Genomic DNA, 12656 nt, shown 5'->3' with positions numbered 1-12656 from the left:
TACCCGTATACGGGTACCCGTTTGCGACCCTGGTGCGGCCGGGTACGGGTAAGGAATCAAAACCCGTTTGCGACCTCTGCTTCCTCCCTCTCTGTAACATCCTTCCTATTTTCTGCTTCATTGCAAACATTACAATTACTCCTCTTTCTCACTCCTCTCCTCTCTGGTCCTTCTCACTCCTTCCTTTCAGCACTGATGTTTCCCTGCTCCTGCAGCACCCATCACACCGCGGGCCCCTCGTGTCTACACCTCTCACTGCCCCCCCTCCTCTCTCTCCTGACACCACCCTGTGCCTCCCTCTACCCCACTTGCTTTTCCATCCACCTCTCGTCATCTTTTTCTCTCCTTTAATTCGTGCAGCTAACGAATGTATTTAGGTAGTTTATAGATTTATTTAGTTATTTACAAGGTTCCTCTCTCTTCTGAATCCCCCCAACACGGACTGTTCTGCTTCCCACCATCTGAAATGAAGGTGGACGACGTGATAGCCGCCGCTGGACAGTGTGTCGCAGCTCGCATGAACCACGGCTACGTGGTCCTCCTCACCAACGCGGAGATGGTGGCGCGTGTCATCGCCACGGGGCTCACCTTCAGGGGGGAGATATTTGTGCAATGCACACCTCTCTCCTCCCCCGCACAAAAAGTGATCATCTCCAACGCCCCACCTTTCCTCAACTGCCGACCTACAATGAGACCTTGAGCGGTTCAGTAAAGTTGTGTCCCGCATCATTATGCTGCCCGTGCGCAGACGGGACCCAGAACTGGCGCACGTCTTGTCGTTTCAGTGACAAAATCTATGATTTTAAACTCCAACAACACGGAACTTAACGTGAATTTTAAGTACACGACAGAAGGCTACGCCTACACCGTGTATGCGTCCACCGCATTGCCGCGCTGCTACGTGTGCGGTGGCTTCGGCCATGCCCGTGCAAAGTGCACGGGCAAACCAAAAGGAAAAAACGTGCATCCTGCAACTAACATCACACAGCAGCAGCAGCCGCAATAGCCTCAGCAGTGCCGGCAGAGGCAGCAGCTGCAGCACCAGGAGCAACAGAAGCAGCAGCAGCAGCAGCCTCAGCAGTGCCGGCAGATGCAGCAGCACCAGAAGCAACAGAAGCAGCAGCAGCTGCCGCAGCCTGTGCAGTGGCAGCAGCAGCAGCTGCAGCAGCAGCAGCCACCACAGCACGAGTGCCAGCTGTTGCAGCAGCAGGCCGCTGACTCGGCAGCCGGTCGCACAATCCCACAGACCGACGGCGAGGAAGACGACGGCTTCACCCTCGTCACCTCGCACAAGCGCAGGGTGAAGCCCGGCCCCAGCGGAGGAGGCCATGCGGCCCGTAATCCTAAGCGCGTGGCCACCGCTGATCACGAACCCTACCCTAAGGTCGCAGAGCAGGACGAGCAACGCCCCCCAGTGAGCGCCGTCCTAGACGGCTCTGCAGGGGGTGAATATGAAGACATGCTCGATGGCGACCCGCCTGAGGACAGCACGGTGGGAAAAGCGCCGCCGCAACCCCCACCGCCACTGCCACACGCCGCCTCAGCATCCTCAGGGCAAGGGGAATGGCGCCACGCTGCAGGAAGGCAATGAAGGCCGGCTCACCTCACCCGAAGGGAGAGCAACTGAATCTCCACTACCAGAGGGTAGCCACCCTGTGCTCGATGGGGCCCTGGCATCACCAACGGCAAAAGAGGTTTCTGCCAAGCCGCAGTTTGACGAGCTGGAGACTCTGACGACGAGGTGTCGGAGACCGAAGGAGTGGACAACGTGAGTGAGCTACTCACAAGTCTACGGCGAGTGCGATTATTCACCTGGGGACATCCAAAGCTTCCCAGTGCAAACTTTCAGGAAGTATATTTTCAGGGTTGGGGCTTTTTTCCCTGACCCCACTGCTTTCCTCAAAGCATCCCAACAAATTTTCCGCAATTGCCACACGTTTGGTTTCATGACACAGAAACGCTACCGCCTAAAAGCGTTCATGCGCAAGGCGAAGAGGGAGCTTTCTTCCGCTCAGAAGAAACCCGGCCTCTCATAGCTACTGTTACCACTACCACCACCACACAACCAACATGATGGCTTCAGCTATCAAGGTTGCTAGTCTGAACTGTAACAGCACTCGCAGGGACAATAGGTGGGACCAGATCTGCCGCTTGTCAGGGAACACAAAGCAGATGTGACTCTCCTCCAGGAAACTAACCTCAACACCACTCTGGAGGCCCAACGCCAGCCTTTCCTAGGCGGCTGGGCCTTCTTCAGCCATGCCGAGGACAACCTCGCTTGAGTGGCGATTGCTCAGTTCGCGGTTTGCACCCGAGAACGTCTCCTTCAAAAAAATCGTCAAAGGTCACTTGATTTGTCGACTTTGTCCCTCAATAGCTCCAGGCTGAGGCGCTTTAACGTGTACGTGCCGAGCAAGGCCCCCGAGAGGAAGCTCTTCTTTGGCGCTCTGCGGGACGCACTCGCGACAGACGACGTGGACGACGTGCTCACCGTCGTGGGGGGAGACTTTAACTGCACTCTCGACCCGGCTCTTGACCGCAACACCGCCGAACCTCACCCTGAATCCGCACGGCCGCTAGCCGACCTCGTGCGGAGACTAGATCTGCGTGACGTGTGGCAACTACAGAATCCAGCCCAGCGGCACTACTCCTGGTGCCGCTGCGGCCCTCAAGGCAGGATAAGCCTTGCCAGGCTCGACCGACTGTACGTCAACGCCAGCAGCGTTTACCTGCTCAGGGACAGTAATATCGTTCCCTCCGGGTTTTCCGATCACCACCTGGTCTCTGTGCTGCTGCGAATTCCCAGAGCGGAGCAGCACAGCACCTACTAGAGACTCAACGTACAGCTGCTTGATGACACCGACTTCAGAGAAACCTTCAAAGCCCTTTGGCTCAGTGGCTGCCTGCCAAAGGTAGTTTCGGCTCCCACCAGCTATGGTGGGACAACACAAAGGCGCAGGTCAGGGCGGGCTCTCTGTCAGCAGTTCATGAGCCAGCACACTGCCACCAAAAACGAGGTGGCGTGCCAACTGCAGAACGAGTTACTGGCGCTAGAGGCAGAGCTGAGCTCATCCCACGGCACACAGCAGGGTGAGACGCTACTGGAGAAGCAGCGACTTTTCAGGTCTATCACGGACGAGCAGACACATCGTGCTTTTGTGCGCAAAAAGATGCAGCACCTGTCGCAGATGGACTCTCCCTCTAAAGCTTTTCTTCCGCTTCAACAAAGCACCGGTCAACACCAACAAACTGTCCAGTTTGCGAACCCCAGATGGACAAACAGCCACATCTGAGAGAGAGATCGCCAAGACTGCCAGGAATTTCTACTCACAATTTTTTGCCGCTGAAACCATACACGACGAGGCTGTCCAGGAGCTACTGGAGGGGGACCTACCTTAGGAGTCCCGGGGCAGGATCGTCTGGACAGCCCCGTCACCCTGCAGCAGGAGCTCCACACCGTTGTGAAAGGGCTCGCAGCTGGTAAAGCCCCGGGGATCGACGACCTGCCGGTTGAGTTTTATGCGGCCTTCTGGGATGAGCTTGGCCCTTCACTACTGCAACTGTTGACGGAGAGGCCTGCAGAAGGGGGAACTCCCACAGAGCTGCAGGAGAGCGGTGGTCTCCCTGCTACCCAAGAAGGGGGACCTGCGCCTTGTTGAGAATTGGCGACCCGTGTCCCTCCTGTGCGCCGACTACAAAATCTTCCCTCAAGTTTTGGCAAATCGTCTCAAAGCAGTGTTGGATCAGCTGATCCTGCCGGAACAGTCGTATTGCATCCCTGGCCGGTGCATATACGACAACATCGGTATAGTCAGAGACGTAATCTCCCTCGCAGAAGCACACAAAATGGACTTGGGCCTCCTCTTCTTGGATCAGGAGAAGGCCTTTTACCTGGAAAAACTCCTAACGTCGCTCGGCTTTGGCCAGGCCTTCATCTCGCACGCCAGGCTCCTGTACACGGGCACATCCAGCCTCACGAAGATCAACCAGCGGCTCGGCGCCCCATTCACTGTGACGAGGGGGGTCAGACAGGGATGCCCCCTCTGCTGTACCCCCTGTCCATCGAGCCACTGCTACGCCACCTCAGACGAAATCTGTCTGGCCTCAAGGTCCCGGGACCTGAGAACACGGTCGTCAAGCTCTCGGCTTAAGCAGATGACATATGCATCATGCTCAACGACGCGCACGACGTCTCCGCGCTCTGCCAGGCAGTTGCAGTGTACGAGAGAGAGAGGGCCTCCTCCGCCAGGGTCAACTGGGCCAAGTGCGAGGCCCCTTCTGTGTTTGGGGTCACGAGGCGGCGCTCTCTCTGTGCTCCTCCCAGGAGGAGTCAGTTGGCGGGACGACGGAGTCAAGTACCTGGGGGTTTACCTGGGGAAACCACACGTTCTCAACAACTGGATCGAGCTGGCCGACACAATCGAGGATAAATTACTGACATGGGTGTGCCTCGCTCCGCAGATGTCTTTCAGGGGCCGAGTGCTCGTCGCTAACACCCGGGAAGCATCCTGCTGTGGCACAAGACCAAGGCCTTCCAGCCTCCTGCTTGGCTATTCACCAGAGTCAACCGCTCACTCGCGCACTTCGTCTGGCATGGGAAGCACCGGCTCAGGCCGGGCGTTCGCTGCCTGCTGGTGGGCGAGGGCGGCCAGGGTCTGGTGGACGTCACCACGAGGGTCACCAGCTTCAGGCTCATGGCCGTCAGGCGGCTGCTGTACGACCGGGAGGAGCTACCCTGGAAGTTGTCGGCCCTCACCCTGCTGAGGATAAAGGGGGGGGGTTTCCCTGGGGTATGAAAAGGAGCTCTTCCTGATGGACCTGAGCCTGGTCAACTACACGAGGCTGCCAGGTTATCACCAGAGCCTCTTGGACGCGTGGCAGAGCTTCGAGTGGAGCAGAACGCGCACGCCCTATGACCTCGCGCAGTTCCTGAACGAGCCCTTGATCTGCAACGGCCTCTTCCCGGGAATCAGAGGAGAGAGGAACCTGGCTCTGCGCATCACATCAGCAGGGCTGCGGACAGTCTTCGACCTCGTGCAGGCCCACCAGCCCAAGTGGAAGAGCACAGCTGAGATCGCCAGCACCGCTAGGGGACTCCGCTCCGTGCTCGCCGGGGAGAAGCTGCTGCGGGACGTCGCTCCGTGCCATGAAGGAGCTGCGCCTGAAGCTGGAGGCGCCGGGGGACGGTGGCGGTCCTCCTCCCCCCCCCCCCCCCCTCGAATGCTGGGGAGCCGGAAAAGCCCCTCTCTGTACCAGCGTGGACGGCACCCTCATGTTCATCTTCTGAAGTGCTCGCTCGTCACCGTGGAGCGCGCGACGACCACGTGACTTTTATTCTGTGTTGTGTGCAGCGCATTTCGCGCCACAGCACCTGTGGTGTTTATTGTGTTTTTTTGCTGCTGGTGACTTTGTGTATTTCGTATCAGAATCGCCTCCAGTGCTGTTGCTGCTGGCGGCAATGAAAGTTGTTTAAAAGTCAAAGTCTGTCTCTCTCTGTCTCTCTCTGTCTCTCTATCTCTCCCTCTCTCGTTGTCGCGCAAGGAGCCGTTCAGCGAGCCTGACGTGGGCTACGGATCAGGAGGAGGAGGTGGCGATGATGCTGCTGCTGCTGGTGGTAGTGGTGCAGGAGGGAAACCATCTCTCTTCAGGGCCATGCTGCGCACATACAGGAGGCCTCTGATCGAGAGTGCGATCTTCAAGCTGATCTACGATCTCCTGGTTTTCGTGAATCCCCAGATCCTCAAGTAAGTGGCAGTGCCCCCAACGTGGCCAAACCTTCACGGCCACCGCAGTCTCACTCTCCGTGTCTGTCTCTGTTTCTCTCATTCTCTGTCTCTCGGTCTATCTCTGTCTCACTCACCGTGTCTGTCTCTGTTTTTCTCACTCTATGTCTCTCGGTCTATCTCTGTCTCACTCACCGTGTCTGTCTCTGTGTCTCTCATTCTCTGTCTCTCGGTGTATCTCTTTCTCACTCTCCGTGTCTGTCTCTGTGTCTCTCACTCTCTGTCTCTCGGTGTATCTCTGTCTCACTCACCGTGTCTGTCTCTGTGTCTCTCATTCTCTGTCTCTCGGTGTATCTCTTTCTCACTCTCCGTGTCTGTCTATGTGTCTCTCACTCTCTGTCTCTCGGTGTATCTCTGTCTCACTCACCGTGTCTCTCTCTGTTTCTCTCATTCCCTGTCTCTCGGTTTATCTCTGTCTCACTCTCCGTGTTTCTCTCTGTTTCTCTCATTCTCTGATTTGCTCTGTCTCACTCTCTGTTTCTCTCTATCTCTGTTTATATCATTCTCTGTCTATCTCTGTCTCACTCTGTGTGTCTCTCTTTATCTCTCTTCTGTTTCGCTCTGTCTCTCTCTGAGTCTCGTTCTCTGTTTTGCTCTGCTTCTCTCTCTCTCTCTGTGTCTCTTTCTCTATGTTTCTCCCATTCTCTGTCTCTGTTTATCTGTCCATCTCTGTGTCTCTCTGTCTCTCTCCTTCTCTGTAGCTCTCTGCCTCACTCGTTGTGTATCTCTCTGTCTCTGTTTCTATCTGTCGTTGTCCGTATCTCTTTCTCTCTTTCACGACCTGTATCTCTCTTTGGCTGTTTCTGTCTCACCGCGTCTCTGCCTCTCAGTGTCTCTCTCTCTCCATCTCTCTCCATCTCTCTCTCACTTATTCGAATGCTGGGGGGCCGGAAAAAGGACTTTGCAACGGCGTGAACGTCGCCCTCCTTGTCACCTTGTCACGTGCTCGCTCGTTGGGCGTGGCCTGCGCGACGACGACCACCACCACGTGACGTGTTTGTGTCGTGCGTGACGTGTTCAGCGCCACGTGCCGCAGTGCATTGCTTTTTTGTGTTTGGTTATTTTGCTGCTGGTGACTTTGTGTTTCGTATCGAAATCGGCTCCAGTGTCGTTGCTGCTGGCAGCAATGAAAGTGGTTTAAAAGTCAAAAGTCTCTCTCCATCTCTCTGTCCTTCTCTGTCTCCCTGCCTCTCTCCATCTCTGTTTCTCTCCTCGTCTCTCCCCCTCTCTCTTCATCTTTCTCTCCATCTCCCTCCATCTCTCTCTCTCCGTCTCACTCTCTCTTTTTTAAAAAATAACTTTGCTTTATGTAAACCCCCACCTCTCGTTCACTGTCTCGCTCACTATCTCGCTCACTCTCTCGCTCGCTCTCTCGCTCACTCTCTCGCTCGCTCTCTCGCTCACTCTCTCGCTCACTCTCTCGCTCACTCTCTCGGTCACTCTCTCGCTCACTCTCTCGCTCACTCTCTCGCTCACTCTCTCGCTCACTCTCTCGCTCACTCTCTCGCTCTCTCGTTCTGCATGCAGCCCTTCTCGCAGTCCGACGGCCTCCGACGGGTAGCTCATAACTTGGCGTGGGTCAACCGCGCATGGCGGAACTCCAGCCCACACATCCTGGCTCCGACCAGAGCGCGGAAGATGCCCAGGCTGCTGGCCGGACGTTTCCCCTCCTGGGCCACCTTCCTCGCCCTGTAAATGGCGAGCTTGTCACTCTCTCTCCGTCTCTCCATCTCTCCATCTCTCTCTGGACAGAGCGATGATCTCCTTCACGGACGACCCACGCGTCTACGAGTGGAAGGGCTACGTCTACGCCGTGGTGCTCCTGATCACGGCGCTGCTGCAGTCCGTGCTGCAGCAGCAGTACTTCCTGCGCTGCTTCCTCATCGGAATGCGCGTGCGCTCCGCCACCATCGGACTCGTCTACCAGAAGGTACCCCCACCACCACTGCTGCCACTCACCACACTATCACTCCCCCCCCCCACTCACCTCGCCACACCCACTCACAACGCCATGCTCCCCAATCTATTCCCCCCCACCATTCACCTTGCCCCAGAACCCTATCCCCCCCCCATCACCCTATTTTCCCCTTCCCCATATCCTCAACCCATTCACATCGCCCCCCCCCCCTACTCTATCAACTCACCCACCCATCCACTAACACATCCACCCACCACTCATCTACCTATGTATGTTGAACTTATTTCACACCATACATAGACAACCTTACCAACTCACCCACCCACCCAACAACTCCTTCACCCACCAAATCAACTAGCCCACCCACCAACTCACCCACCCCATAAACTCAACCACCCACCCACTAACCCACCCACCACTCATCCACCTACTAACTTACCCACCCACCCCATTAACTCAACCACCCACCCATTCACCCACCCACCACTCATCCACCTACTAACTCACCCACTCACCCACTCACCCACCCACTAACCCACCCACCAACTCACCCACCCCATCAACTCAACCACCCACCCACTAACTCACCCACCACTCATCCACCTACTAACTCACCCACCCACCCCATCAACTCAACCACCCACCACTCATCCACCTACTAACCCAACCACTCACCCACCCACTAACCCACCCACCCACTCACCCACCCCATAATCTCAACCACCCACCCACTCACCCACCCACCCACCCACTCATCCACCTACTAACTCACCCACCCACCCACTCAACCACCCACTAACCCATCCACCCACTCACCCACCCACTAACCCACCCACCACTCATCCACCTCCTATCTCACTCACCCACCCACCCACCCACTCAACCACCCACAAACCCATCCACCTACCCACCGCTCATCCACCAATGTATGTTGAACTTCTTTTGCACCGTACATAGCCAACCTACTCACCCACCCACCAACTCACCCACCCACCAACTCACCCACCAGCTCACACAGACATCCGCCCACCACTCAACAACCTACTAACCCACCCACCCACCTATTCACCCGTCCATCCATATACATTTGCGCGCGTGCGTGCCATTCCGGCCTTCATAGGCGCGGCGACTCGCTACACTAACATCACTTGCCCCGACAGCCTTTTAGAGGCTACACAGTGGGGGGAGATCTTTGTCTTTGTGTACCCCCCCCACCCCAGGGCCGTATTATCCAATAGACCAGAATAGGCATCGTGCCCTAGGGCGTAACGGAAACGAAAAGGGCCTCACTGTTTGTTTCGGTAAAGTCACGTGGGAATAAAATGAAATGAATTAAATCACGATGTTTTAATCGCAACACAAGCATCCGTCATGAGGCGGAACCGATACAGCAGGACAACTGCTGATTTAGGAGAAAGATCTGCTAACAACAAGAGCTTATACCAGAGGTCGCAAACGGGTTTTTATTCCTTACCCGTACCCATACCCGGCCGCACCAGGGTCGCAAATGGGTACCCGTACACGGCCAGGTACGGGTTCCCGTTCCCTACCCGTACCCTACCCGAAATGAGTGACAAACGGTTACTCACCAGTGACTCACGGCCTACCCGTACCCATACCCAGCCGCACCAGGGTCGCAAACGGTTACCCGTACCCGGCCGGGTACGGGTAGCCGGGTATCGGGTAGAGTACGGGTGTCGGGTACCCGGTTGCGACCTCTGGCTTATACAGGGTTTTTGGTGGGCTCAACCCCAGGGGTAAGTGGGCGGAGCGAGAGAAGGAAGAAAGGGGGGGAGGCAAGGAGGGAGGGAGAGGGAAGTTGGGCCCAGGTTATAGATGGAAGCTAGAGAGAAGCTGGGTTAGTGATACTAATGTGAGAAAATTAGCACGTCAATGGTTCAGGATGCTGCAGCGTTGGCTGCCGCGCTGTGAGACAGGGGGGAGGCGATGAGTTTGGCCCAGGTAATAGATGGAACGTAGAGAGAAGCAGGCTTGGTGATGCTTGTCTGGATCTGGATATGGAAGAGTGTGGATCCCTGCAGTCACGAAAACTTCAAATCTAGATCGAAAAGGGCCTACGAATAAAACATTGGCAACAACGTTGTTTGTTTGTTGTTGTTGTTGTTGTTGCCGATGAAAATGAAGGGCATCCTTTTGAAAGCGGCGTCGTCCGATGTGACGATCATGGCAACAGAAGCGTTGTTTGAAAAGAATCAAAAAGAATGAGAGGTTTTAAAGCTTTCGTGACTGCAGGGATTCATCTTCTTGGTTCTTTCGGTAAAGTCACGTAGAAGGGAAATAATAAAATAAAATAAACATAATAAAGTAATATAATATAGTAATTTTATTATGTTTGGTTTTTATTATTTTATTATTTCCCTTCTACGTGACTTTACCTAAAATAATATTATTATTTAATTATGTTTTATTTTTATCATTTTATTATTTCCCTTCTACGTGACTTTACCGAAAGAATCAAGAAGAATGAGAGGTTTTACCCTTCCTGGCAATAAAACAGGAGCTGTGTTAAGATGATCAAACACCAAATAGATTCAACCTTGTGCCGGGAATCACCTTACTGCATTAACCACACACCGCCCTTGTTGTGAACATGCAAACAAACATTGTTGTGATAACAATAATATAACTATATTGTAATAATACAAACATTGTTGTGATAACAATAACAATATACGGGCCTTGTCTTTGCAACTGATTGGCCTACACCAGAAACAGCAGCTGCCATCTTGAGGGCCTCGTCCCGAAAAATGGTCTCGGCTTTTTCGTGGCCTTTGTTCAATGCCCCGACCGGTCGTTAGAGGATACAGGGTAGCCGAGATGTCTTTGTCTTTGATGTACCCCCTCCTACCCACCTGCAAACACAACAAAGGCAAAGATCCCCCGTATAACCTTAGCAGACTGTCGGGGCAAGCGCTGTGAAGGCCGGAACGGTACACGAGGGGGTGGGTGGCCAGCACCACGCCCGACCGCCTTTGTCTCCCCAGTGGCGACGTGTACACACCGCACCAGCTACTCATTTGAGGCCGACTCGACCTAGGGGAGGCCCAGCACCGGTTCAGATAATCGTCACTCGGCGTTGGCCGTGAGCGGGAACCGAACCCGGGTCGCCGGCTTCGTAGCGCGGCATCAGCAGCAGCGCTAACCGCTGCGCCACCGCTCCCCCACCCGCACCACCTCCCCGCCGCCAGTCGCTGACCATCTCCAACGGCGCCCGCAAGCGCTGCGCCGCGGGCGAGACGGTGAACCTCATGTCGGCGGACGCGCAGCGCTTCATGGACGTGGCGCCCTTCCTCCACCTGGTGTGGTCGGCGCCGCTGCAGATCGCCCTGTCACTCGCCTTCCTGTGGGCCGAGCTGGGGCCCGCCTCGCTCGCGGGACTCGCCGTCATGGTGCTGGTGGTGCCCGTGAACGCGCTGCTCGCCACGCGCTCGCGTCTGCTGCAGGTGAGCCGCTGCGGGGGACGGGTGGGGTGGTTTTGGGGGGGGGGGGCCCGGTGGTTTGGGGGGGGGGAGAGCGGAGAGTCATCGGAATCCGAAGAGCTGTGAAGCTGATAATTGGTTTTTTACCCTTCTATCTGGCAACAAGTCATGTTTGCATAGACCACAATACCTGCAGCCATAATGCAAACAAAAAACACAACTCTGATAATGTGCACTGTCCTTGAAGTTGATTGGTCCACACCTGAGACAGCTTTCCTTAGAGCCTAGTCTCACATGGGTTGGACCAGATGACGCCAAAAGGCGCACAACTCAAAGACAATGCAACATCAGAGTATGAGAGCTCGGGGTAAGCATTTACACCATTGGAACCTCATTTGCAAGTAAAAAAAATGATAATTGTTTTTTTACCCTTCTATCTAGCAACAAAACTGACACCTTTTTTACGAGGAGTCATGTTTGCATAGACCACAATACCTGTAGTCATAATGCAAACAAAACAACATAACTCTGGTAATGTATGCACTGTCCTTGAAGTTGATTGGTCCACACCCGAGACAGCTTTCCTTAGAGCCTAGTCTCACATGGTGTTGGACCAGATGACGCAGGTATTGTAGTCTATGCAAACGTGACTCCTTGTAAAAAAAAGGTGTCAGTTTTGTTGCCAGATGGAAGGGTTAAAAAACCAATTATCATATTTTTTACTGGCAAATGAGGTTCCAATGGTGTAAAAGCTGTGAACCTCTTCGTTGTCAATTCGGGGTAGCGGGTCATCCTTGCCGTTCTCTCTGACATCCACCAACCTCCTAACAAGATCCACAAAACGTCACCAACCCTCGTATAGGGAGGGGGGGTGGGGGTTGGAGATTGGGGGAGGAGAGGGTGGGGGAAGAGTTGAAATCCCAGAGCCCAGATTTGGGTTCTCTGTTTATGATTCACCAACGACCCCATGATGACCCCGTGGTGACCCCGTGGTGACCCCGTGATGACCCCCGTGATGACCCCGTGACCCTTGCTGCCTTCAGATGCAAAACATGAAGGTGAAGGATGAACGCATCAAGCTGATGAACGAGATCCTGAACGGAATCAAGGTGAGTGACTGTGCGTGTGTGTGTGTTAGTGTGTGTGTGTCAGTGTGTGTGTCAGTGTGTGTGTGTCAGTGCGTGTGCGTGTGTGTCAGTGTGTGTGTGTGTCAGTGCATGTGTGTGTCAGTGTGTGTGTGTCAGTGCATGTGTCAGTGTGTGTGTGTCAGTGTGTGTGTGTCAGTGTGTGTGTGTCAGTGTGTGTGTGTCAGTGCGTGTGTATGTGTCAGTGCGTGTGTGTGTCAGTGTGTGTGTGTCAGCGCGTGTGTCAGTGTGTGTGCCCGTGTGTGACCGTGTGTGTGCCCGTGTGTGACTCTGTGTGTGCCCGTGTGTGACTGTGCGTGTACCCGTGTGTGACTGTGTGCGTGCCCGTATGTGTGTGCGTGCCTGTGTGTGAATGTGTGTGTGCCCGTGT

The 12656-nt window shown here is 54.8% G+C and overlaps 1 protein-coding gene across 1 annotated transcript in view; it reads left to right on the top strand.

Moving 5' to 3' along the window:
- The window catches only part of LOC144737059 (ATP-binding cassette sub-family C member 2-like), a 115378-nt gene that overhangs the window by 34322 nt on the left and 68400 nt on the right, over window positions 1-12656 (top strand). The window contains exons 11-22 of the mRNA XM_078619708.1: window positions 1247-1337; window positions 1489-1768; window positions 2378-2742; window positions 3373-3509; window positions 3877-4011; window positions 4209-4264; window positions 4505-4700; window positions 4801-5133; window positions 5542-5744; window positions 7536-7713; window positions 10911-11165; window positions 12185-12250. Coding sequence (XP_078475834.1) covers window positions 1247-1337; window positions 1489-1768; window positions 2378-2742; window positions 3373-3509; window positions 3877-4011; window positions 4209-4264; window positions 4505-4700; window positions 4801-5133; window positions 5542-5744; window positions 7536-7713; window positions 10911-11165; window positions 12185-12250 — 2295 coding nt within the window. The remainder of the gene's footprint in view (window positions 1-1246; window positions 1338-1488; window positions 1769-2377; window positions 2743-3372; window positions 3510-3876; window positions 4012-4208; window positions 4265-4504; window positions 4701-4800; window positions 5134-5541; window positions 5745-7535; window positions 7714-10910; window positions 11166-12184; window positions 12251-12656) is intronic.

This window comes from Lampetra planeri, chromosome 64, assembly GCF_965212315.1.
Source record: "Lampetra planeri chromosome 64, kcLamPlan1.2.h2, whole genome shotgun sequence".
Taxonomy (NCBI): Eukaryota; Metazoa; Chordata; class Hyperoartia; order Petromyzontiformes; family Petromyzontidae; genus Lampetra; species Lampetra planeri.
The sequence above is the reverse complement of the archived record's forward strand: the minus strand, read 5'-3'. Positions and strand labels throughout refer to the sequence as shown.